This window comes from Suricata suricatta, chromosome 13 (assembly GCF_006229205.1).
Source record: "Suricata suricatta isolate VVHF042 chromosome 13, meerkat_22Aug2017_6uvM2_HiC, whole genome shotgun sequence".
NCBI classification, from domain to species: domain Eukaryota; kingdom Metazoa; phylum Chordata; class Mammalia; order Carnivora; family Herpestidae; genus Suricata; species Suricata suricatta.
The window spans coordinates 42,443,163-42,469,893 of record NC_043712.1 but is presented as its reverse complement, the minus strand read 5'-3'; the positions used below and the strand labels follow the sequence as shown (position 1 = coordinate 42,469,893).

Genomic DNA, 26,731 nt, shown 5'->3' with positions numbered 1-26,731 from the left:
ATTTGGAGAACAGCCTTGGGACACTTACTCTGGATCCCAGGGCATGAGTAAGCGCCCTGGAGAAAGGGACATCTACATGGGGACTGAAGAGTGGGAATGGTGAGACACAGGGAAAAGGCAGGAGCAGAGGAGAAGGGAGAGAGCTCATGACTTGCATGTGAGTGATCATGTGGTCCATTGCAGACCTGAATATAGTTTGGAATGGCTGCAGTCGAGAGCTAAGGCTGTGGGGAAGGAGTAAGATGAGTCTGGAGAGCGGGCGTGGTTGAACAAGTGTGGGCATCTTGAGTTTGTGTCTCAACTTTCATTCTTACTCACTGTCAGGAGTAACAGACTTAGTCACCCTTGACTCCATCTCCCACATGGGTAGACAGTGGATACCCCATTTCACAGCATTGTTGTGAAATTGCACAAAATAATAATGGACATGAAACTAGTCTTTATCATTCAAGGAGACACCCAAAATTGAACCTAATTATTTTAGATTCATGAGAAGCCTCTTTGTATATAATCATCGATTCTCTTGTCCAGCTCTTAAGGAAAAGTGAATCATGTTCTTAGTTAAGTTCTGTCAGTTGAGTAACCTATCCAAATGACGTTACACAAGTCATCATCGAATTCAGGCCTTAACAGTCTCATTTATAAATGAGGTAATAAGCTTCAAAGCCTTTTGAGTGCTAACCTATGAGAAACTTCTAGAGCCAAGTTACCTAGTTCAAATCCTGACTCTCCCATGAACTTGCTGTGTGATTTTGGACAAGTTACTTAACCTCTCTGTACTTTAATGTCCTCATTGGTAAAATCAGGATAATTGTAGTAACTATGTGATAGAAATATTATGAACATTAGCTATGTATGAAGTGCTTAGAAAAAGTAGTGCCTGATAGTAGGCACTATTTTTTTTAACTTTATTTATTTATTTATTTTAAATCCAAGTTAGTTGACATATAGTGAAATAATGGTTTCAGGAGTAGAATTTAGTGATTCATTTCTTACATATACAGCCAGTGCTCATCCCAACAAGTACCCTTCTTAATGGCCATCACCCATTTAGTCCATCCCCCTACCTACCACCCCTGCAGCAACCCTCAGTTTCTTCTCTTTAGTTAAGAGTCTCTTATGGTTTGCTTCCCTTTCTCTTTTTATCTTATTTTTCCTTCCCTTCCCCTATGTTAATCTGTTTTGTCTCTTAAATCCCACATATGAGTGAAGTCATATATTTGTCTGCCTCTGACTTATGTCCCTTAGCATGATACACTCTAGTTCCATCTACGTTGTTACAAATGGCAAGATTTCATTCTTTTTAATCACCAAGTAGTGTTCCAGTGTGTGTATATAAGGAATGCAGTGCCTGATAGTAGGCACTACTAAAAGGTACTTATTAAAAATAAATTGGGGCGCCTGGGTGGCTCAGTTGGTTAAGCCTCCGGCTTCGGCTCAGGTCAGATCTCACGTTTGTGGGTTCGAGCCCCGCGTCAGGCTCTGTGCTGACAGCTAGCTCAGAGCCTGGAGCCTGCTTCCGGTTCTGTCTCCTTCTCTCTCTGCCTCTCCCCCTCTCATGCTCTGTCTCTCTCTGTATCAAAAATAAATAAAACATTAAAAAAAATTTTTTTAAATAAATAAATAAAAGATACTTATTGTTTTCATGGACCAGTCAAGTCACATGACATTAGTCTGTGTGTACTGTGTACAAGCTGGGCTCCTGTGTCATCAAAGTTCAGTATGGAAGGTTGTAGACCCCCTTTATGAGCAGGGCAGAGAATGATGAACCTGCAGCTGTGGATGCAGGAGGTGGCACTGGACAGCAGCGGGACTCTGCTATGACTGTTTCTACCTAAGGAAACAGGAGCTTAAAAGGCACAAGGTCTGAAGTAATAAAGAACCACAGAGAGGGGGTGTGGTGGGGAGGAAAAGCCCCATTGGAGTTGAGCCTCAGGGAATCTCTATTCCTTTTCAGAATACAATGCTGAGTGAGAAGTCCATGGTCAGCTAAACAGTCTTCACACAAAGGAGCAGAAAATATAAACAAACCAGGTAGAAAGGAACAATGGCATAAAATGGTCAGAAAAGATTCTCACAGGAGCCCAGGATCAGGTCACAAAGAGCAGGAGTTGCACGTGGTAGGATTGCTCATGGAAGCACCTTGTTGTCATGTCACAGTGAGTGGGAGCCCTGTCAAGTCCCCCTGCCCGTCCCTGCCTTCCCTGCATGGTTGATCCATTTCCTTACCAGTGAGCAAGCTGCCACTCATGTCCGTCCTGCACAGATCAGCACAGCAGTGTTGGCATTTGTTTATCTTTGGGAAGGATATTGACCTCTGCTAAGTACCCACAGCCTTGACATACATCATTTAATATTCCTAACAACCCTTCAAAGTAAATACTTTTGGGGGTGCTTGGGTGGCTCAGTCAGTTAAGTGTCCAGCTTTGGCTCAGGTCATGATCTCATGGTTCACAAGTTCGAGCCCCATGTGGGGCTGTGTGCTGACAGCTCTGAGCCTGGAGCTTCTTCAGATTCTGTCTCCCTCTCTCTCTTCCCCTCCCCTGAGCGCACTCTGTCTGTCTGTCTGTCTCTCTCTCTCTCTCAAAAGTGGATAAACACTAAAAAAATAAAGTAATTGCTTTTGCTTCCTAATTACAGACAAGTAAGCAGAGATGTTTCACAGGTTAAGTAACTCATTCAAAGAAGTCTACTCACTGGCAAAGGCTGGCTTCACGCCCAGCACTGTCTTCTTCCAGAGCTCACAGTGCCCTTTCATCTATACCGTTCTCCCTCGAGGGTTGCCCCATGTCACTGTGTTGTCATCTGCACCAAAGGTATTTATGTGGGTGTCCTGGCAGGGCACCAGGCCTGGGTCAGCAGGCACAGAGGAGAATGGGCAGATAAACCCAAAGCTGAGCCCTTCTGAGTGTAGTTCAAGGCATGGTCTGTGCCCACAGGGAAACCCTCTAAGTACAGAATTAGCCTCTTTCAAGCCGTCTGTCTGAAAGCCACAGAGGAGGCAGGAAGGCTGATTCACCCATGGTCCTCAGCAGGCTTGGTCCTAGGCTGAAACTCCACAGCGATCTAAACCTTAGGGTACAGAGTGCTTTGTTATTGATTTCTAATTAAGGTGCCTCCTGGTCAGAAAATTTGTTCTATAGGATATTGTGCCTTTTTACTTATAGAGATGTGCTGTGTGGCTTAATAAGGGAGACAGTGTGCCTGAATATATGCTCATATAGCTGGGTACAGGGATCCATTAAAGTCCAAGAGAGCTTTAATTGTGTTATTCAGATTTTCTTTATTTGTCCTTAGTCATTTTTGATTTGTTTGATGAATTGGCTTCTGAAAGTTTTTACTATGCTTGTGGATTTGTCAGTTTCTTTAATTCTATCAGTTTCTGTTTTGTGGATTTTGAAGCACTGTTGTTAGATGCATATACAAGTTCAAGATTACTCTTTTTTTTTTTAAATTAATTTATTTATTTTGAGAGAGAGGGAGAAGGAGAATCCCAAACAGGTTCTGTGCTGTCAGTGCAGAGCCTGACACAGGACTCAATCCCACAAATTGCCAGATCATGACCTGAGCTGAAATAAGAGTCAGACATTGAACTGACTGAGCCACCAGGTGCCTCCCATTTTTCAGTCATTATGAAAAGATCATATTTATCTCTAAAATTTTGTCTTGGCTTGAAAGTAAATTATTTTTTTTTGATATAAATATTGCAATACCAGCTTCTTTCAAATACTGTAAGTCTGGCATCTTTCTCACCCTTATTCTCAATCTTATGTGTCATTACATTTAATGTATAGCTCATGAAAAATATATTTTAATTCATTCTGAGATTCTCTGGTTTTTGACATATATTTGGCATAATCTATCTTTCCTTTATGCTGTGATTTTTATTTGGACTTTCCCCTCTCTTTTATGTCTTTTTACTTCCATTTTCTCCTGCCCTCCATGTTTAAGAAAATTATATATTCTTTTTATTTATTTTTTATTTTTGAGCAAGAGAGACAGGGTGCACAAGCAGGAGAGGGGGGCAGAGGGAGAGAGAGAGAGAATATTAAGCAGGCTCCTCATGCAGAGCTGGACATGGGGCTCAATCCCACGATCCTGGAATGATGACCTGAGCCAAAATCAAGAGTCAGACACTCAACCAACTGGGCTAGCCAGGCACCCCAGAAAGTCATATATTATTCTGATTATCTTCTCTGAGTGGTGATCCTTAAATTTTAAAAATGGACTTAACTTGTATGTCAATTATATCTCAATAAAGCTGAAAATTTGTTAAATTGGCTTACCTTAAAGTTACTTCCCCCCTTCCCCCAATTCTTGTAATTGTGACTCTCTGTAGATCATGGTGTAAGTTAAGGGAATTCAGAAACTATTGTGGCTGGAAGAATGTTAGAACATTTTATTCACACATCTTGTTCCATAAACCAAGGAACTCAGGCAATGTTATGTTCCAAGACTGACACCAAGACAGATATTTCCAAAATGGTTTTATCCCCAGTGAACACTTTTCCAGTATTGATTGCCCAGTCCCATAACCATGTCAGTATGTGTGTGTGTGTGTGTGTGTGTGTGTGTGTGTGTGTGTATAGTACACATATAGTGATATATATTTATACATATGGTAATTTATATAGTAATATATATGTAATTATATATTATAATATAACAAATATATAATTATATGTATACTTAAAGGGAAGATACTGGGTCCCATCATTGCCTTATTGCTCAATATTCTAATATTTACACCATTAGTAATAAGTCCAGCATGCTAATTCCATTTGAGAAATGCTTGGGGCATTCTAAAGCAAATAGAATTACCTGGATCCACACAACTGAAAAGACCACTACCCAGAAGGGACAAGTCATTTGGCAAATGACTAACCATTTCTATTCTTTTCCACTTCGAGAAAACTTGGTAGGGATTGGAGAAGACTGGCTGATTCATTGTTAATATAGTTTACGGTTAATTTCAGATCTAAGTTTGGTAACAGATATTAATCAACATAAAGTCCTTTTCTTTTCCACTAGTTGTATGGAAAAACATGTATATATGGATGGTGTGTATATACTTACAGTTTTACAGAAGAAATGACTATTTCTCCCGTCACATTCTTCAAAACCTTAACAAAGTTTGAAACCCATTAGCTGTCATTGTTGTTTAGATCCTACAGCTAAGCTGACTCCTGGCAAATGCCAGCCATCCTCTTCTGAATTCATAGTTCACTTGCTCCTGGAGAAAGTGTGTCCCCTCATCTTCTCACTTGTTTGTTTTCTCTCTTTTAAAAGCTTCTTTCCTACCAGCTACTCTAACCATGACTGTGGACAGGGGAGATAATGTGAACATATCTTTCAAAAAGGTGTTGATTAAAGAAGAAGATGCAGTGATTTACAAAAATGGTGAGTATGTGTTTCGTTTCCTTCCAGCACCATGATGTGAGATATCAGATAGTGTAAAACATGTTGGGTCAATACGCTGGTGCAGTCTGGCGGGCAGATGTTTGAAGCAAAACACTATGATGGAAGCCCATTGAATGTTATTAAAGAAGCTCTATAGGCAGCACGGTTGGTAGATAGCAAAGTAGAGATTCAGATACATATGTGAATGTACACACATTCTATATTTAGGGATGTATAATTCAAAATTGTGAATGTACAATAAAACCCCATCATGATGTGATAAGTGAGGTCCCAAATCCAGCCATGTAAAGTGTGAGGTTGTTTGATTGCGAGGTCAAGGAAATGACCAGACTGACCCTGAGAAGCCAACTGGTGGTGGTTGGGAGAGTCCAACTGTGCTGCACAAATCTGTCCAGGTCCAACTATGGTTTGGCACCACCTGGTGGCAGTTGCCTGACCCAGGTGAAATATTGATGAGGACCATTCTGAGACCTGTGGATGGATGGGACTTCCAGATTGGTGTTTGTTTCTAGGTATCTCCTGGTCACTTGATTAGTTGGCAGGGGCACCTTTGCCTGTTCATCTCTTCCTGCAGAAGATAAGCACTTCAGCCTTACCTCCATCTTCATAAGTTTGGTGGTAGATCGTGTAGACTAACTTGTCTGCTCTATCATCATATGTTTCTCATTTTTTGGGGAGAGTATTGAATAGCTTGGCCTTTTCATTCTTCTACTACATCCAATATGCTAGAGCACATTTTCTATATCTGGTCAGGGAGAACTGAGGAGGTGGATGGGCCACAGGGGGAAACAGGAGTGTCTGCATGTAACCAACCCACTGCTCTCCACCCTTCTCCCTTTACCAGGTTCCTTCATCCACTCAGTGCCCCGGCATGAAGTACCTGATATTTTAGAAGTGCATCTGCCTCATGCTCAGCCCCAGGATGCTGGAGTGTACTCAGCCAGGTACATAGGAGGAAACCTCTTCACCTCGGCCTTCACCAGGCTGATAGTCCGGAGTAAGTGACTGAGAGGCCACAGTCTGTGATGATTTGGTTGTTAGGACTTATAGCTACAAGTAACAGAAGCTTATTCTGGCTTCTTAAGCAAAAACCAGGGACTGGTTGGAAGTGTATTAAGGACTCTGAAAAATTGGTGGAACAGCTAACAAGCAAGGTTCCAGAAAAGATGGGCCCCAGATGGACTTTCTCTCTAGGATGCTACTCTTAGCCTAACTGTGCTTCAGCAATGTTTCTTTTACTTCCAAAATTTGAATTCCCAGGGTAAAGAATCAGACTGGCCTAACATGTGCCAGATTTCTCCTGGTCTAGACTAATGAGCTTTAGTCAAGGGTGGAACCACATACCTCTGTGCAGACCCTAGGACCTCACACTTAAATAGCAGCATCAATCCATAGAGAGGGGGAATCACAGTGAGTTGCATAGTCTCCCTGAAAGGTATCTGATACATGGGGAGGAATGGAGTCTTTTAGGTAGGTCTACTATCTAAACATTAAGTCTCCTATAAATCCCACTATTTAACACTCAAAGGGGATTTCTGTTTTCACGTTTGAAAAAATGTGCATGAATTAGAACTAGTAAAATTTCCCCACCCTCTTACAACTACCAAAGGTGGGGGGGGGGAGTAACCATCCACCATTAGTTTTTATAAGACATTGATTTATAGAAAAAAACTTGCCTTGAATTTTCCCAGCTATACTGAGACCTTAAATGCTCAGGTCTAAGTATTTGACTGCTCTGACATTCTTCTAATGATTGGAATCTCTAACTCATGAACAGTTTTGCTTTTGCTTTGTATTATATTTATTTATTCATTCATCTGTTTGTTCATTCAACAAATATATATTGATCAAACCCTCCGCCCAGCATTATGTTGGTATGAAAATGCAAGGATAATAAGATGAATCACTGTCCTTTGGGAAATTCTCAGAACAGTTACATAGGTAAGCAGATAAATGGTTTTGCATTATGATAGTAGAAGTATGAAAAGTGTGGTTCATTTGTTTTGGGCAGGTGATATCTTCTTTATTCTACTGCTCTCATTGAGAGTCCAAATGGCAAGAGCACATTTTGTCTTCATTTCATTTAGACGCTTTCTCTCAAATCCAGTATAGCACCAGGTATCAGTGGTACTCAGAGTCTGGAGTATAAGAGGCACATTTTCTAGTAATCTCAGAAACATCAGATGTTGACATTTGGTAAAAGACTTAACTTTCTTTTATTTTTCTTTTTAAAGTTTATTTATTGTGTGTGTGTGTGTGTGTGTGTGTGTGTGTGTGTGTGTGTGTGAGAGAGAGAGAGAGAGAGAGAGAGGGAGGGGGGGAGGGAGAGGGAGAGTGTGCGGGGGGGGGGGGGGCAGAGAGAGAGAGAAGGAGAGAGAGGGAGAGAGAGAGAATCCCAAGTAGGCTCTGTGCTGTCCGTGCAGAGCCTGACGTGGGACTTGATCTCACAAACCTCAAGATGGTGACCTGAGCCGAAACCAAGAGTTGGGCACTTAACTGACTGAGCCACCCAGGAACCCTTAACCTTTTTTTAAAATGTGAAAAACACAATGCAATATAGACTAGAATTTGAAACTCATCTGATTTTTAAAGATAAAGTGAAAGATTTCAAACATACTTTGATGTTTTAAGAAATGAGGTATAGCTGAAGGCATTTGTCCATTTCTCATAACTGTAGGGTGTCTCTCCAGGATGAATTGAAACCTAGGAATAATAGGTGCATAAAGATGTTGTACACAAATCACACTAGTTATATGTATAGGATTTCTCTCTAATATAAATTCTCTCTCTGACAAAAGATCTCTCACAACCATTGAGTTTATAGGATTTCTCTCTGCATGCATGAACATTTTGTTTCCTGAAATATAAAAGCTCAGGGCTTTTGAAGAAAATCACAGAAGCCTGATTGTATACTTGTTGCCTATCAACAAACTTTCTTTCCTGGCTTCTTCATCTCCAAGAGGTCACCCCAATTTCTTCCCTAAACTTTATTCTTTTATCCTTTCCAGGATTAGGGGAGAAGCTGGGACAGATGTATAGATAGATATACAGCTAGAGACAGGTTAATATAAGAGGAAGCCCATTATCATCTCCACAGGCTGCCATCGTTAGTCTTCAACATGCACAGAAGACCTGTGGTCTGGCTCTCAAGAAATCACGAATCACACAGAAGTATTTTCCCCTTCATATATTAAGGCATGTAAATATTAGCTGTTAGACATTTTGTAGCTTTATCTATTAAGTGGAAGTCTGTAAGAAAGGGTCTGGGTAGTCAGTCTTCCTGATTATTTTAGAGAAAATACTGATAAACCAGGAGTTCTTGCCAAAGCAATTATAAAGTTACATCAGCTGTAGGCACAGGTCCAAGCTTACCACCGTGAGACTAATATTCAGGGACAAAGACACCAGTTCCTTTCAGATGAAAAATTAAATTCCTGACCACAAAGGGTCATCCCAATCCTTCTGAGTTTTTTTCCCTATATCAGAAGGTGTCCTTAGTTATAAGTAACCATCTAAAATCACCAAGTGTTAGAAAAAAGTATCCATGAAAAAGAATCTAGAAGCATTATGCCATTCTTGTATTTTCGGTTCTGTGTGTCTTATTTCACTTCTTATATGTTTTTGAAAAAATAGGTGGATGCTACTGGCTTCTGTTTTCTTTTTTAGCTGCATCTTTTCTCTAGGTAACGCAGCCTGGAGGTTCTCATACCCTGGCATGCGTTATCTGGAGGACTCGGTAAGCACAGATGGCTAGGCCACCTCCAGAGTTCTCACTCAGCAGTAGGTCAGGGATGGGGTGTACGTTTGAGATTTGCATCTCCAGCAGATTTCCAGGTGCTGGAGAAGCTATTGGCCAGGGATCACACTTTGAAAACCATTGCTCTATCTTTGACCATTCCTGCAGCTCTTGAACATGCTAGGCTTTCCTCCCCTATCTCACTTTTGCTTGGAACACCCTCTGCAGCCTGTCTTCTTTGCTAATTACGTGAGCAGATTCAGCTCACACACACCTCCTCTGGAAAGCCTTCCCCAAGACAGGATTAGATACTCCTTGTCTTTGTTTCTATCCTTATTTCCTGTTTACATGTCTGTTTCACATATAAGACCATTAGCTTTTAGAGAACAAAGATTATATTCTGTTTATCTTCATTTACCATAGTCTACCCAAATGACTAACAGGTCATGGGTGCTCAATAAAAGTTTGCTGAATTAATGCACTCTACTTACCAGAGCCTTATTTTCCTTAAAAGGATGTGAAGCTCAGAAGTGGGGACCTGAATGTAATCGCGTCTGTACTGTTTGTATGAACAATGGTATCTGCCATGAAGATACCGGAGAATGCATTTGCCCACCTGGTTTTATGGGGAGGACATGTGAAAAGGGTAAGTCAAGAGTACTTGCTGAATGAGTTGTGGTTTTCAAAAGCTGTCCTTGCCAGATTTAGAATTTGAACTCTGGACACAATTGGGAACAGAAGCTAAATGGCCCCTGTTAGGCCATATGGTAACTTGGTGTGAATTGGAAAAAACATATCCATTTCTAGGGGTTCTTGATTGCCAGTCACTGAAAAGCTGTTCATGCCACAGCTTAGATCAGCTTATTTTCCATATTCACAAGTCTAGGAGAGACCCTTTAAAAGAAAACTCCTACATTTCAAGGGGTTGACTATTTGACTCTGAGTCCTCTTTTTCTCTCCCTCCAAGCTTGTGAACTGCACACATTTGGCAGAACTTGTAAAGAAAGGTGTAGTGGACCAGAGGGATGCAAGTCTTATGTGTTCTGTCTCCCAGACCCCTATGGGTGTTCCTGTGCCACGGGGTGGCAGGGTCTGCAGTGTAATGAAGGTAAGTATCAGTCACACCCCTGAACAGAGAAAGTTCTAGCAGGTTTACCAAGGAGGTCCAGCTTGCTGGAAATAATAGTGTGGGATATACCTGGACTATCCAGCCAGCAATCCATTGCTAAGCTACAGGGTTTTGAATCATGGATGTTTTCATCCAGATTAATTATGTTTTCATAATTAAGACTCTGGACCTTATAGATTTTGCTCTCATACACATCATTTGGGGTTCTTATTAAAACACTAATTCCATAGGTCTGGACTGGCACCTGGACATCTGCATTTCTAACAAGCTACCAGGTGGTGCTCATCTGTTGGTTTTCAGACCGTACTTGGAGTTGGAAGGCCGTAGAGGATTTGTATTTTCAGGGGGATAGAGATATCAGTACCCTTAGGTCTGATACAGACAGGATTTGGGATTTGAAAATAGAGGAAGATCTTTTCTCCTGTGGCCCTTACTTAGGCAGTCCTGGTTGCATATTTTTGGTGTTATGATGTTTTAATTGTTGAGCTTGAACACCTTGTTAATTGTTGGCTTTAACTTCACCTACTCAAAGAGTCCCTCTGCCCTTTCTAAAATATACCTTCCTGTTCAGTGAGGCTGAGGGGTATGTGTTTCACATCCTTCCAGTCTGGTTTCACATGTCCTGCGGTACAGTAGCTTGCCACGAATATTCAGTCAAGGTTGCCAGACCCTCTCTCATGAATGCTAATGTGGTGAATTGACCAGAGCTCCAAGGTTTGTCAGTGTTTACCTCACAAAGTCAGCTGCTTCCACATCTGGCATATTGACAGCTATGATGGAGTCCCAGCAACTTGGTAACAAAGCCCTGGGGCCAAGCAGTTCTGTAGAAATAGGAGCAAGCCACATATGTAATTGAACACTTCCTAGTAGTCCACTTTAATAGAAGTTAAAAGCAACAGTGGAGATAATTTTTAGGATTTTATGTCACCCAATCAATAACTCAGAGAGACAAAGAAAACTTGCCCCCTACAGCCTGAGTTTTCACCCTTCCCCTGTGTTAACAGTGGATCTGCTGTCTTTGTCCACAGCGTGCCAGCCTGGTTTTTATGGGCCAGACTGTAAGCTTACTTGCAGGTGCAGCCATGGGGAGACGTGTGATCGGTTCCAGGGATGTCTCTGCTCTCCAGAACGCCAAGGTCTCCAGTGTGAGAAAGAAGGTAAAGCAAGGTAACACTGTAGTTCGGGCCATGTTCAGCATGTCTGAACTGAGCTTTGCTGGTTATAATTATAGCCCCAGCAGGCCCACCATCCTCAAGCCACTTCTATTTCCATCCAGAAGTTGGGAAGAATATATCCCAAGTTCTAAAGGAAAATATTCTAGTTCTTTTCTGGCCCTCATACTGTCCTTCATCTCTCCTTCCACTAGGAGTAAACCATAGACACTTTGTGGCACATTAAGTGACGATTGGCTAGCTGGGGGCTCTTTCTGTCTCTTATCCCTTCTCTGGGACCTGTCTTTTCTTTGGATATGCACAACAGGGAAGAACTACGTTGGAGGGATTTGGCTATTTTTGAAAAGAAATATTAAAAAAAGAAAAAGGAAAAACAAAAAGATTACCCTCAAGATGAAATTTTAAATAATTCTAGTTCAGAAATTACCCTAGAACAAAGCCTGGCCCACAGACCAAATCCAACCTACTTTTTAAAAAAATGTTTATTTAAATATTTATTTTGAGACAGAACCAGCAGGAAAGGGGTCAGGGTAGCGGGGGGGGACAGAGGATCTGAAGCAGGCTCTGTGCTGACAGCAGAGAGCTTGATGTAGGGCTTGAACTCATGAACCATGTGATTATGACCTGAGCTGAATGAAGTCAAGACGCTTAACTGACTAAGCCATCCAGGTGCCTCCCAATCCACTATTTTTAACAGATTTATTGAGATAGAATTTTTATACCATGGAGTTCATCCCCTTTAAAGGTACAATTCAATAATTTTTTGGTATATTTAGGGTTGTGCAACCATCACCATAATCTAATTTTAGAATGTTTCTGCCATACCAAAAGAAACCTTGTACCTATTGGCTGTAACTCCCATTTTTTGCTCCTTCCAGCCCCTGGCAGTCATTAATTTACTTTATGTCTTTATAGATGTACTTATTCTTGACATTTCATAAACTATAAATGGGATTATACATTATGTTGTCTTTTGTGGCTGGCTTTGTTCACTGACTATACTGTTTTAAAGTTTAATTCTATTGTAGCATATATCACTATTCTGTTCCTTTTTATTTCCCTACCATCTGTTGTGATAAGGAAAATTTTACTGGAACTCAGCCACACTAATTCCTTTAGAACATATAATGCATGGCTGCTTTCACACCACAGCAGAGTTGAGTGGTAAGTTACTACAGAACTTTTGGCTTGCAAAGCTGAAAATATGTACTGTCTAGGCCTTTACAGAAAATGTTGGCCAACTCTCGCCCTAGAATATACATTTTAAAATTAAAAGAAGCATATTTTTGCATATTTTCAAATTTTAAAAATAACAAACACATAGTACCCTCTCAAGCTATAAATGTCATTGTTACAGAAAGAAATACACTCAGAGCAGCAAGACCAAGAGCTTCACCGCTTTATCTCAGTTTGTTTTAAAAATCAGAACAGAGGGGCACCTGGGTGGCTCAGTTGGTTTAGCATCTGACTGGCTCAGGGCATGATCTCACAGTTCATGGGTTTGAGCCCCATGTTGGGCTCTGTGCTGACAGCTCAGAGCCTGGAGCCTGCTTTGGATTCTGTGTGTGTATATCTTTCTTTCTGCCTCTCCCCTGCTCATTCCCTGTCACTTTCTGTCTCTCAAAAATAAATAAATGTTAAAAAAATAAAGTCAGAACAGATACAGGAGGAAAATACCAACAACTGTTTTCTCAAGGCTTTGGCTTAGCTCTGCATATTCACTTCTTTCCCCTGTGTGTGGACTCTGCTGCAGAGCGTGAACCTGGGAGGGTCTAGGAAGGGAGAGAAAGGTCTTGGAACTGCCAGAGGATTGCATTGAAAATAGAAAAGTGACAAGCTGAAGGATTTGAATTTTCAATTTTATGCCTGCCTTTTCTGTTCTAAGCCTGATGTTGCAAAAGGTGTGAGAACCTCAGACCCAGACCCTGGCCCCTGAGCTTTCAGAGGGCAGTCTTCTTCCCCCCAGTTCTGCTCTACCTCCCCTGCACCTGTGACCACAGGAAAGGCAAGGCGACAATGAAGGAAAGACATAACAGGCTTAAAAGTATCAGAGCACTTTTGGGACACCTGGATGGCTCAGGCGGTTAAGCATCCAACTCTTGGTTTCGGCTCAGGTCATGATCTCACAGTTCTAGAGTTCGAGCCCTCCATTGGACTCCATGTTGACAGTGTGGAGCCTACTTGGGATTCTCTCTCTCCCTCTCTGTCAGCCCCTCCCCAACTCACTCTCTCTGACCCTCTCTCAAAAACAAATACACTTTATAAAAATGAAAATGAAAATGAAAAAAAGTATCAAAGCACATTTTAAAATTCCTACTTGAGTATGTTCTGAGGCTGAAAAATCTGGTAGATTCTAATCACAATCCCTTCAAGTCTACAGATATATCAAGGAATTACCTTTAGAGTTATTAGACCTTTTCCCTTCCTGCTCCATACCCATTCCTCATCACGTTTAGGCCTGAGAAACAGGATATCAATATAAAATGTCAATATTGTGTTTGCCACGTGCCCCCCCCCCCATAAAAGAGCATGTAAGTCTCTGCTGCTCTGGGGACACTTACATCACTCACATCCCACTAAGTGGTGGACTGCTTTCTGTCTCCTTTCGCGTTTACTTACAAAGGGTCTGAGGTTCTCTAAGACCCTACAATTCAGAATAAAACTGTTCTATTTCAGGATTATCCATTCTCTACTACATAGGTATTAGGCAAGAAGTCTTGATGCCCTTGTTGCTACCAGAAACCTTTTCTTTCAGTATCAGCAGCAACACTTTTGATTTGGCTGTTGTCTAGAAGCCAATCTGAGGCAGTTATAGTCTACCTCTTGCATGTAAATGTGAATGTTTTTAATCTTCTGCTACTTGGAGATTCCCCGTCAATGAGATATGTCTTGTATATCAAAATGGAGGATCAGCAATAGGTGGGGTTGTTGGCTGAGTCAACAAGAACCCAGTTTTTGTGTTTCTTTTTCTTTGCTTTTGTTTTTGTTAAAATTCTCTTAAAAAGTAAAAGGAACTGAAAAGTAAGGCCAGGGGATGTGGCCATGATGATCATTTTGATATAGAGACTGTCCATCCCAGATCCACTGAGGAGAACACAGCATTATGACAGTGTGGACTCTGGATTTATACAGATCTGAGCTTCACTCTGGACTCAGAGCCTCAGTCTCCTCATCTGTAAAATGGAGACTACAATAGCATACCCGTACAAGTTTATTACATGATGGTAAAATGATATAACATTTGTAGAGTTCTTACCCAGGGCATGACTTGCTGAATGGTAGCTGTTTTTATTACTCTTGCTGTTGTGTTAAAGATGAGATGTCACAGTGCTGTTTTCTTCATGCAGGTATGCCAAGGATGGTCCCAAAGATAGAGGATTTGCCAGATCACATAGAAGTAAACAGTGGCAAATTTAATCCCATCTGCAAAGCATCTGGCTGGCCACTACCTGCTAATGAAGAAATGACTCTCGTGAAGCCAGATGGGACAGTGCTCCATGTAAGAGTTAGTCTTAATCTGTCTCCTGACACCACTAACAGCTTTCTAAGCAGTAATCCCCTCATTAAAGGCTAGATTCCACACAGGGCTTGCATCCTCCTAAGCCGGTGTGTTGTTAACTTTGACAAAAAGCCATGTCTCTGGGGAGGTAGAGCAGATTCAACACAGCCTGGCCAGTGCTACAGTGCAAGCTTGGAAATAAACCACCACAGTCTATCCACCGAGGTGGGCACTCATCCTGCAGAACTTTCCAACTGTGTGTTGAGAAGTATTATGTCAGCCTGTACAAGTCTCTACCCTCCTCGCAATATCCCCATGTTCTAACTTCTCCTATCAGAAGAATGAGGTGGTCTTGTGGCCACCAAAGTGTGTGGCAAGGTAGGTGTGGCCCCATGAGTCAGCAGGAGATTAATGTGTTACCTCTCAGGTGCTATCAGGAAATGGCACTTTGATGACTGGTCTACTTCTATTCTTTCTGGAGCAAAAATTAGCAGAGTGTAAAAGAGGGGAGTTCAGCACAGCCCTTTTGGCTCTAGATAAATCTGCTCCCATATTTTCCATTCAGAAACCATGATCCATGGAATCCCTTGGGTCTGAGGACATTCCTTGGTTCCCTTACTTCTTCACTCTGCCCTTGCTGCTGGTGCTCAGCTCTGGTTAGTGTGCTCTCATAGCAGTTCTTCTCTGCTGAAAAGACTAAGCAACTTTTCCAATATGTTTTCCTTCTTTCTCCTAACAATCCCAAATGTAGCACAGACAGGAGTTCCCCAAATTTCTCTGTGTCACGAGTGATCCTCAGGAAGTTGATGTATTTTCTTATCTAAAGATTTTGAAGTGGTTATCTTTTTCTCTCTCAAAGATGGTTGAACATCAACTTGACAATAGGGTAGATGTAAGTGACCTCTTGAGGGCAGGATAGGTAGAAAATGTGCCATTGTTGGTTTCTGCACATCAGATATTCTTGATTCCACTCAAAGAACTCATCAGTTGGTGAAAGCAGTTAACAGCTTCTTAATCTTTTCATGGGTTAATGGAAGTAAGAGCTACCATTTAGTGAGGGTCACCCATACTGTTATATAACATGTTGTTTAACTTTACCTGTCCCTCTTTGTAGAAGTGGAAATTGGCTGGGTGAAGTTGGGTAACTAAGGAATTGGTGAAAAGTGATGGAGCCGGGATGTGAATTGAGGTCCATGTGTCTCCAGAGTCCTGTTTTCCCCACAACACCACACTTGACAGCTCCTCAATCATTTTGGGAAGCCATTTTGTCCTCTCACCAGCCATCTCTGTATTAAACTGGGAAAAGGAAAAAATGTTACCAGAAGCACTTTAAAAGAACTAGATTCCTAGCTTGTAAGTGTTTACCCCACACTTTCAAACATACAAACACAACAGCAGGATCTGAGAGGGCATCAATCCAATATAAACTTTCAGGGCTACTACAATAGCTTTGGAAATAAGCCAATGATTATACTAGCATTGCATTTGGCTTCTTAATCTCTCCTAGAAAACTTCTTATCAAACAATGAGGTGGGGTCAGTGTTATGGACCTTTCATGTGTTTATGCCTCCCTAGAAGCTTTTGTTTGTTTTTGACCCTTCCAGCCAAAAGACTTCAACCACACGGGTCATCTGTCAGTAGCCACATTCACCATCCACCGGGTCCTCCCCCCTGACTCAGGGGTCTGGGTCTGCAGCGTGAACACAGTGGCTGGGATGGTAGAAAAGCCTTTCAACATTTCTGTTAAAGGTAAGCTCCATTTTCTAGAAGTAGAGCTGGCATCCTTGATGCACTGTGTTTATGTATCACTGGGTGCTGCTCCAAGGTAGAAATGTTATCTGAGCACTAAAATGCCTTTTGTATATTACCCATGATAGTAAATCTTAATAAAATTTTTTAATATGCATGAAAATGGAAGGGAGGGATTAAGTATATGACTTGTGGATTCACACAGTCCTGGGTTTGATTTTTGTCCCTACCAGCCAGATATTTGTCTATAGCCCTGAGCAAATGAATTTAACGTCTTTGAGCCTTTCTTTATTCAAAAATAAAGCTTAGTTTATCTACCTCTCAGGGTTACTGTGAAAATTTGTTAAATATGTAAAAACACTTGGAGTTGTGTCTGGAACAATATGTCTCATAGTGGTTATATTTCATGAAAAGTTTGACTTCATTATTGTTGTGACTTCCTATTCACTATTGCACAGAATAATTTGGAAAATACTCTGAGGATTACTTACTTATTATGAAGCCCAGACTATACTATATAATGAACATGAGTGATTTCTTTCACATATTCAGCATTGTGAGTATTCTTCCTGCTATGAATTAGTATTTCAAAATTCAAATTAACCTCAGTTGATGTATGTACACTCGTGACTTGAGTGGAAGAAGCAAAGTGGAGGCAAATCAAAGTTAGCTTGGCTGGTACACATGGATATACCACTAGGAAGTTTAAATTTGTCAGTTTCTTATGAACCACTTAGAAAGAAAGAGTTAACAGCTCTCTGAATCATGTTGTAGAAAGGTACTAGGCTAAGTGCCTCACATACCTCATCTTACTTAATTTTTATAAGAACTGTGCATGATAGATGTTGTTATCACCACTTCATCAGTCAGAAAACAGGTTCAGAGGGTTTAGTTAACTTGTGTAAGGTAGCATATCTGTTAAGGAGTAAATCTTAGTTTTGAACTTGGGTCTCCTGATTCCAATTACTGCACTATCTTTTCTAGACCATTTTGTTTTCTGAGTCTCTTGTGTTAAAGATTAAGAAGCCAGATAACCAAGGTTGACTTGTATTTTACCCATTTTTTTACTTTAGGAATCTTTGGCTATCCCATAAATGAAATAAATGTAAATGCTCAGAACATAATCTATTTTTGAAAGACCAATAACAACATTGGCCTGCAAATAGCCTTATATATTTGGTTTCTCTACCCTGAGGAGAAGGGGTAGACTGCCACAAAATCTCTAATATATTTTGGATTACTGGAAAAAAAGCCCTGATCTGTTTTATTCAGTAGAATATTCACATGATCAAAATAATTTCTTATATCTTGCATGTTCTTGAAAGGAAGGAAATGATATGAAGACAAGATAAATTATGTTATTTTTAGGTTGTTGGAATGGAAAATAAGTCAAAAATAAACCATGCTGCTAAGATTCAGAAGAGTCAGTAGTTTTCATTTTTATTTTTTAGTGGAATTCACAGCACATAACATCAGTGCGTAGAAGCATCTGTACTTACGAGGTTACTAATACCTCTTCATGTCATATTTACTGATAACCATAAAAAGGAAATAGCCATTAGGTAAATTAATCAGTGTTTTAAATCATAGTATATACATATATTAAAATAAAAGATGCAAGGCCTTTACTACCAGAATACACGTTGGTACAACCACTTTGGAAAACTGAAAATATATACTAAAACTAATCATTCACATACATATGACCTGGCAATACTCCTAGATACATGCTCAAAAGAAATGAGTGTATATGTTTAAAAAGACATCTTCAATAATGTTGAAGAGCAGTTTTATACATCATAGCCCCAAACTGAAATAACCCAAAACACCCATCAACATTATGAGGGATACATGCATTGTAGTATCTTCATGTGTTAATGGTTTGCTAGAGCTGCCATACAAAGTTCCACAGACTAGGTGGCTTAAATAACAGAAATTTATTTTCTCAAGTTCTGGGCGTCATGTGAGTGATTAAGGTTTCAGCAGAGTTGATTTCTCCTAAGGCTTACTCCTTGGCTTATGAATGGCTATCTTTTCCCTGTATTTTTCATATGGTCTTCCCTCTGTGTGTGTTCCAATTTAATCTTCTAAGGACAACAGTTATATTGGATTAGGAACAGACCTAATGATGTCATTTTAACTTAATTACCTTTTTAAAGGCCCTATCTCCAAATGTACTTACATTCTGAGGAACTAGGGGTTAAGAATTCAATGTAAGAGTTTTGGGGAACACAGTTCAGCTCCTAACATCATACAATGGAATATTAAACAGCAAAAAAATTTAATGGGTATCATAGACAAAATATTGAACCAAAAATATATGCTTTATGATTCTATTTATATGAAGTTAAAAAACAGACAAAACTTATTAAAAAAAATAAAAACTTAAAAAAAACAGACAAAACTAATTGATAATGACAGAAACCAGGATAATAATTCCCTATTGACAGGGCAGGGGCATAAGAGTGCCTTCTGAGGTGGTGGGATGCTGGAAATGTACTCTGTCACAGCCTAGGTTGTGGTTACATGGGTGTGTGCCCAGGTAAAGTCCTTTGAGCTAAATACACTTTACATTATGTATATCTCAATAAAAATTATTAAAATACAAAAAATAAAAAGATAAATTAGTAAGAGGAAGCTTTGGGGCAATTTGTTTCATGCTTGTGAAAGTATCCCTTTTGTAAGCTAGTGGTATTAATAGCTATAATAAAATAAGTGTTTGATAGTGTAAGCAAACAGGTGGTCTTACTTGATCATACCAGGGAAATATGAATTGATGAATTTACTCACAGAAGTGCCCTCTTCTCAGAAACTGCCCTAAGTAAAACATTGGGAGAATCTGAAAGATTCTTGGAGAGGGAAAAAAATAGGTATGCATTTTTAAAAAGGATGGGTTAATGGAGCTACAGAACTTGCTAGAAATTAAATCAATAAACATTTACTCAACACTTGCTAAACCTCCATGGTCTTTGCCCTTTTGGAGTTCAGAGTTCAGTGCAGTGTTTTTACAACCTTTTTATCATTATCACCTCACTAAGGAGCCTCTTTAGAAATTTATTCCCAAACTCTCCTCCCATCACCATAAAATGTTAATATCATGAATGTACTGCATATCTGTTTATGTACTAAGGCTCTTTGGTGGGCCACAAACGATTATCTGAGGCTTTTTCAATCCTTCAAGGACCAGTTTTAACCACCTTGGGGTTGTTATTTCACCCCATTGAGAATACTTGGTCTTTGAGATGGGGAGATTATTCTGGATTATCTGGGTGGACCTACTGTAATCACATGAGTCCTTAAAAGCATAGATTTTTTTTTCTTAGCTATCATCAGAAAGAGATACCACAATGGGAAAAAAAAAAAGAGTTAAAGAGACATGATATTGTTGTCTTTGAAGATGGAGGAAGGGGCCATGAGTCAAGGAATGTAGGTGGTTTCAAGAAGTTGGAAAGAACAAGGAAACACAGTCTTCCCTAGAGCTCCTTTACTGCCTGCTAACAACTTGATCTTAGGCCACTGAGACCCATGTCGGACTTCTGACCTCTAGAGTTGTAAGAATAAATTTCCGTTGCTCTAAGCGGGAGGGGGGGGGCGGGGAGAGAGAGAAAAGCCATGCATAGTCTAGAGGAAAGACCATTATCAAAGGATGACACAAAATCTCTAAGAATAATGAAATCTGAAAATTGCAACAAAGGAAATGTGTAAGTTCTGTGAAAGTGTATGACACACGAGCCTAGCTAGGGTTTGAGGAAGGCCCCTGTGAAGAAGTCACATCAGAGCTGATTGCTGAATGGTGATAAGTTCAGAGGTACCAGAGAAGAGTGGAAGGTCTGGAGCATTGCTGGAAGAACATTTACAAAGAACCTGAGACAGAGGGGACCTTGGTGCATTGTCAGTTGGATGAATTGAAAGGGTATTGGGTGAGGGCAAGAGGAAGCAGGGGTTCAATTGTGCAAGGCCTGGCAGGCCATGGTGTGAATCTTAGATTTTACTCTAGACATGATGGGGATCCATAGTTAGGTCTTGAGCAGGGGAGTGAGCATATTTTAAGGGGTATTTTGTGGATAATGGGTTGGAGGGCAAGAGCAAAGCCAGGAGACCACACCACAGACAAATGCATTGAATCTGATTAGAGAACTCTAAGAGGGATACAGGAAATGGGGAGAGTTCTCTGGTCATGAGACCTCAACCACCAGCCTGATGCCAGGTTCTTGACTTCATTGTGAGAAGGAATTCAAGGATTCAAAGTAGAGCAGAAGAAGCTTTATTGCAAAGCAAAAGTACACACTGAAAGGGGATGGGCGGAGTGCAGGTACAGTCAGATACAGAATCTGAGTCGTTTGGGTGGAGATAGGGTTCTGTTCTTTATGGGCATAACTAAGGGGATGGCATGTTCTTGTAGGGTTTTGGGAATAGGTGGGGACTTCTAAAACCTCAGCATATTATTTCGCATAGTCCATATCAGCTACTATACACAGGCTCAGTCTGATTTTTCTCTGTGGCTTCTCCGTAGTCAAGAGGTACTAGGCATACTCTCGCACCCTCAGTGCAGGAGTTGTTCTTGGTCATTTGCAGGCTAATGGGGTCCATGTGCATTTGTACCATTAGTGTGAGCAACAACAGGATTCTTATGGCCCTGAGAAACCACAGGGCTATCACAGGGGTTAACCAGATGTCACACTCTGTCAGACTCAGACTTGTCTCTTGTTACTCTTGCAGTTACCCGGTGTTTCCCTACTGCACCTGCCTCAAGAGGGTTTTGTTGGAAATTTAAGGGCACTCATCCTCTATCTCCACCAAAGAATAATAATCAAACTCTAAAGTTTAAGGACTAATCTGATGGTTGAAATTTTGTTTAGTTCTTCCAAAGCCCCTGAATGCTCCAAACGTGATTGACACTGGACATAATTTTGCTGTCATCAACATCAGCTCTGAGCCTTACTTTGGGGATGGACCAATCAAATCCAAGAAGCTCCTCTACAAGCCTGTTAATCATTATGAGGCTTGGCGGCATATTCAAGGTAAGGTGTGAACAGGAAAAGACTCCAGCTAAAGAAGTGGCATGGGTAGAAAAAAAAAATTCCTCAAATATAGAAACCCTCTCTCCCACTCCCATTCCTCTGCCCCAGGGTAGTGGCTATAGCAGAGGGTTCCATTTAAGAGTATTCAGGACATAATGCATGGGTCCTGAGTTCTTGGGCTAACTTTCTGGAAGTCGTGGTGGACTGCAGGACACAGAACCGGGCTGTGTCAGGCATTACTATTTATATCTATTTCTTTCCCACACTTCTCTGTATCTTCAGTCCTCTTTTTAGCTACTCTGTGTGGCTTGGTCATGGTGGAAGATACATGCTTACGCCATGAATGTGGTAACAGGAAAGTCCAGGGCCCACGGGAAAGGCAAAGAGACTTACTCTGTTAAATCTGAGGGGTGATTGTTGCTGATGTACTGAGTTGTTCATTCTTTTTCTCATTTGAGCCTTGCCCTGTCCTGCAGGCTCCTAACACACAGAGATTTTGAAAGGAATTTGGACCTGATAAGTTTGGGCTGTGGCAGACTAAACTGGGGTTGGGGGGGTGGTAGGTGGGCAAAGAGCTGCCCCTCCTCCGACTTCCTAAAGGAAAAGAACCCAAAATGTTATCAAATGTTAACAGTTCATGGAAACAGTTACATTTATTTTAAAACACAAATTGCAGTTCATTGTGCTCCGTGATGATGTAAATCACAGTTTTTAAAACGAAAGCTAAGCATTGTCAATTGATCGTTTGGTCAATTCGCACCATCTTGTAGAGAAAACTCCCACTACCCTGCTTGTAGACAACATGCATCCGTTAGTCTCACTATGCCTGTGATTTCCTACAAAGGGCCCTCCACACACTCTATGTAGGTAATTGATGAAGTTACAAAAAGGAGAACAAAAGGAGGTTTGAGCTGACCTGTGTGTGTTAAATTAAGTCATCACATTTTTCCTGAGCTCTTCACATTCTGTTCTAAACTCAGCCGAAATTCAGAATCTCAGTGACCATAAGGCTGATTTGCTAAGTTGCTGTTTACAATACCAATGGCTAGGTCTTATTAAAAAGCAGTTTTATTTTTTCATACAGTGGTACTAATCCATCATCATTTTCTGCAAGTGGAAATTCATAAAGTGTTCTAAGACCTCTTAAATACAGCCCACTTCTTTTTTCTTACCAACTGGGAATTTATCATATGGTAAGGCAATAATTTGCAATAGTTATGGAGGAAAGAGGCTGGCTAAAGCCAATAGCTAAACATGCATGTGCTATTTGTTTATGGGCTCTGTTTTCAAGTACTTCAGAGCCCTTCATGTGAGGCAGTAGAACTATTACAAATCTGTCATCCAGTCTTTGTAAACAAACTCCCAAAGAATCTCTTCTGTTGAGAGCCTGACTGCAATCACGATGTATTTAAAAACAGTGGCAGTTAAATTATTTCATGTTACTGTAATTGGGATCACCCCCCCTTAAATCTAATTGTTATTTCATATAGTTGAAGCTTTTTGTGGTTTTACCCTACAAATGAAAAGACAAAAGCCCTAATGCAAGAGTGATGAACTGGTTCAGAGAGACCTACATTAAATGTATACATTGTAACCTGGAAACATTTTAAAAAAGCCTTTTTTCCCTTATGTTAGGAATGGCTTGCCTGTTTCACTTAGACATATTTCTGAAAACCAAACACTAGTTCACTTCGCAATAACAACATTCCGCTTTAAACAATGTACAAGAATGCCAACTTAAGTTTCCTGGACTTTCCCTCTTCTCAGTGACAAATGAGATTGTTACACTCAACTATTTGGAACCTCGCACAGAATACGAGCTCTGCGTGCAGCTGGTCCGGCGTGGAGAGGGCGGGGAAGGGAATCCGGGACCCGTGAGACGCTTCACCACTGCTTCTATCGGTCAGTGGAAGCAAACAGCATTTATTCCTGCGCTGGGTGGGAGCGGGGAGGAAGGGGAAAGAGGAAGGAAGACCAGGAAGGGTGGTGGTGGGCGAGTGGGTGGGTGGGTGGGTGGGGTGCAGGGGGAAGGCGTTTACTTTTAAATGGGTGGGAAAGTGACAGGAAGGTTGACAGCTTGGAGCCAAATAGTTCTTTTATTTGGGCTGCACTCCTGGCCTATCTCCCTGGGGGAGGGTGTCTGCAGCAGTCCGGGTCGGAGGAGGAAGCAGATGAGCCTTCAGGAAGGCAGGGACATCCCTTAGGAGTTGGGATTTACTTAGCAGCAACTGCTTGGTTCCTGAGTTTTACCAACAGCTTCCTGTTTCCATCTTAAGGGCCTAGAACTCTTGCCACATACCTACTTCAGAAATCTCAGTTGATTTATTTTTAACACTAATTTCTAATGTTTCAAACTAATTCATGCACATAGTTAAAATGGCATATAGAATGAAAGGCGGTTCTCTAAAGAACAGCAGACCCCTGTTGCACCTTCCCACTGCTGAGTGCTCTTTCCTACAGGCAGCCAGTTTCACCTCCTTAAGCTACTTCCTGCTTTGGTGGCGGTGGTGTTTGTTGTTGGTCTGGGTTTTTTATTTTATTTTTTTTTTTTTGAGAAAGTGCAAGTGAGTGAGGGGCAGAGAAAGAGATAGAGAGGAGAGAGAGAAGTGGGGCTCATGTTTACCCAAAGAGGGACTTGAACTCACCTGATGTGGGATTAGAACTCACCAACGGTGAGATCATTACCTGAGCGGAAGTTAGATGCTTAACACCTGAGCCACCCAGGTACCCGAGCTACTTCTTATTATATGTATCTCAGTGGTTCTCGAACATTAGTGTCTATAAGAATTGCCTGGAGAGCTTGTTAAAACCTAACAGCCCAACCCCCAGAGTTTCCAATTCAGTAGGTTTGGGGTGGGAGTTGGGCTCAAGATTTTGCAGCTCTAAAAAGTTGGTGAGTTGTATTGGATGTTGCTGATCCTTGGACCATATGTTCTGAGTAATATAGTGACATTTCTTTGATTGGTCACTGTTAGTATCTATTGGCCTTCTATTGTGTTAATTGAGGATCCCTTGAATTTGTGAAGTTTCCTTGACGCTAACCTAGGCTCCAGCTTCCTGCTACCCAGTACCCCTCTCGGAAACAAGTGATCCCTTGTAAAGTTTGCTTTTCTAGTGGTGACTGGGTATAAGCATTTGTTACTATCTCCTGGCCAACGCGTATACTTTGTAGTTCACATGTATTTCATTCGTATTACCTTAAAGGATATGAGCTATCTCCCCCATTTTATCGATGGACAAGTAGTGGTTAATACGTTGATCTTCGGACTTAATATCCTTTTATGTCTCTGATTATTATTTTTTAACCAGGAAACCAAAGATATCATTTCTTTATCCCAGTTACTCAATTTTCCTATTTTTAGTCCAGAAGGATCTGGAATGAGTGTGACATATGAAAGAACATGTAGGTCCCCTGCAGGGGTGGTGCATCCCTGAACAGAGACTGCCCCCTTCACTCACCCCACCTAGTTTCACCTCACTAGCGCCATCCTTAGAGAACCAAAAGAACTCAAGAGTGCTTCCGGTGCTTGTAGAAGCATTGTGCAAATGAGAAATGGTTTCCTGGGAACTCAGCAGAAAGCAAATTCCAAAAATCTCACCAGAAACTATATATAAATTAGAAGATAAAGAGATCAAAGAGGCCTCTGCTCTGTGGTCAGGTTGCTGCTAGAAGGCAAATGGTTGTTAATCCTCTCTCCACCAGTGTGGATGAATCAAAGGGAAAGGTCATAATCTGACTCAGATGGAAAGTATTTATGGAACAGATCATAAAACATTTCACAGATCCACACTGGACTGTCTTCAGCACTGAGAATATGTTCCAGCCAGGATGTATTAGGAAGTCTCTTGGAATATTTCAAAGGAGTTCTCACGGATAGGTGGGGAAGGAATTCTTAATGGTTCTTCTTTTCCCATCATTTGAATTTTGCTGATGTTTGGTTTATAATTTATCTGGCAGTTGCACTATTCATAAGTGTGTTGACTAAATGGGGAAGGCCAGAAGGCCAGGAAAGGAGGGAAGAGATCACGCTCTGAACACATGGCATGAAGAGGGCAGGTAGGGAGGGGTGAAGGGTAAGTCATGTTCCCGAAGGAAAGGCAAAGGGAAACGGACCCAGTTACTCACCTGTACCAGGCATGGGCTTAGAAGGTTTAGATGTATGCTGTAAGACATCAGCTCTCTGTTCTGCTTTGTCATTACAAGCTGGCCTAGTCCCTCTGGGTGGCTTCATGGACCTTAAATGTCAGAGATGAGCAAAGGGAGCTGACATCCCCTCTTTGAGTTTGTAAAGGTTATAGAGAATAATAACCATGTAGAGTAATAAATGTATTCATATTAAATAGTTATAATAATGATTTAATTAGCAAAGGCTATAGAGAATGACTATTGCTTTAGCATAATGCCAAGCAAATTTGTGGGATCTGATTGTTGATTCTCCCTAGTGTAACAGTAGTGAGAACTGGCTGGTGGGAGTCACTGTCCTGGTGTATGAAAATAGACCCTTTTCAACCAGAAAAGTTAAGAGTAGTTCTTGTTAATCTTCTCTCCCTTTCCTTTCCCCTCTCTCTCCTCCTCCTTCAGTTATTGCCCCCTTTTTATACATGTGTATCCTTAGGACAAAATATCTAAGCCATTGTAATGTCTAAAATGTTCTCATATCCCAGGAACCCCTAAGGGGGCAATAATGTCCCCACTGAGAATGCACTGGTTAGAGGATCTTATTTTATTTTTTGAAAATACTTAATATCTAGAATTTAAAAATCAATTTACTATTATTAACTTAAAATATACAGATTCATTCTGTGTCCATTGATACAAGATAAGACAGGAAGAGAGGGAGGAAGGAAGGAAGGAAGGAAAGTAGGTTCTGTTAATGGAGTCCCTGACATCTTCCAAGCATTTTCATATCCATTATCCTATTTAGTCCTCCTGAGTCTGGAAGATTTGTATTTCCATCTTGTGTTACATGTAAACTTGGAGAGCTTATGACTTTTCACAAGGCC

The 26,731-nt window shown here is 40.9% G+C and overlaps 1 protein-coding gene across 2 annotated transcripts in view; it reads left to right on the top strand.

Moving 5' to 3' along the window:
• TEK (TEK receptor tyrosine kinase) overlaps window positions 1–26,731 on the top strand; it is a 103,700-nt gene that overhangs the window by 49,410 nt on the left and 27,559 nt on the right. For both annotated transcript variants that reach the window (XM_029920923.1, XM_029920922.1), the window contains exons 3-11: window positions 5,290–5,400; window positions 6,266–6,418; window positions 9,672–9,803; window positions 10,125–10,265; window positions 11,315–11,443; window positions 14,806–14,957; window positions 16,562–16,706; window positions 21,566–21,727; window positions 23,495–23,629. In XM_029920923.1, coding sequence (XP_029776783.1) covers window positions 5,290–5,400; window positions 6,266–6,418; window positions 9,672–9,803; window positions 10,125–10,265; window positions 11,315–11,443; window positions 14,806–14,957; window positions 16,562–16,706; window positions 21,566–21,727; window positions 23,495–23,629 — 1,260 coding nt within the window. The remainder of the gene's footprint in view (window positions 1–5,289; window positions 5,401–6,265; window positions 6,419–9,671; window positions 9,804–10,124; window positions 10,266–11,314; window positions 11,444–14,805; window positions 14,958–16,561; window positions 16,707–21,565; window positions 21,728–23,494; window positions 23,630–26,731) is intronic.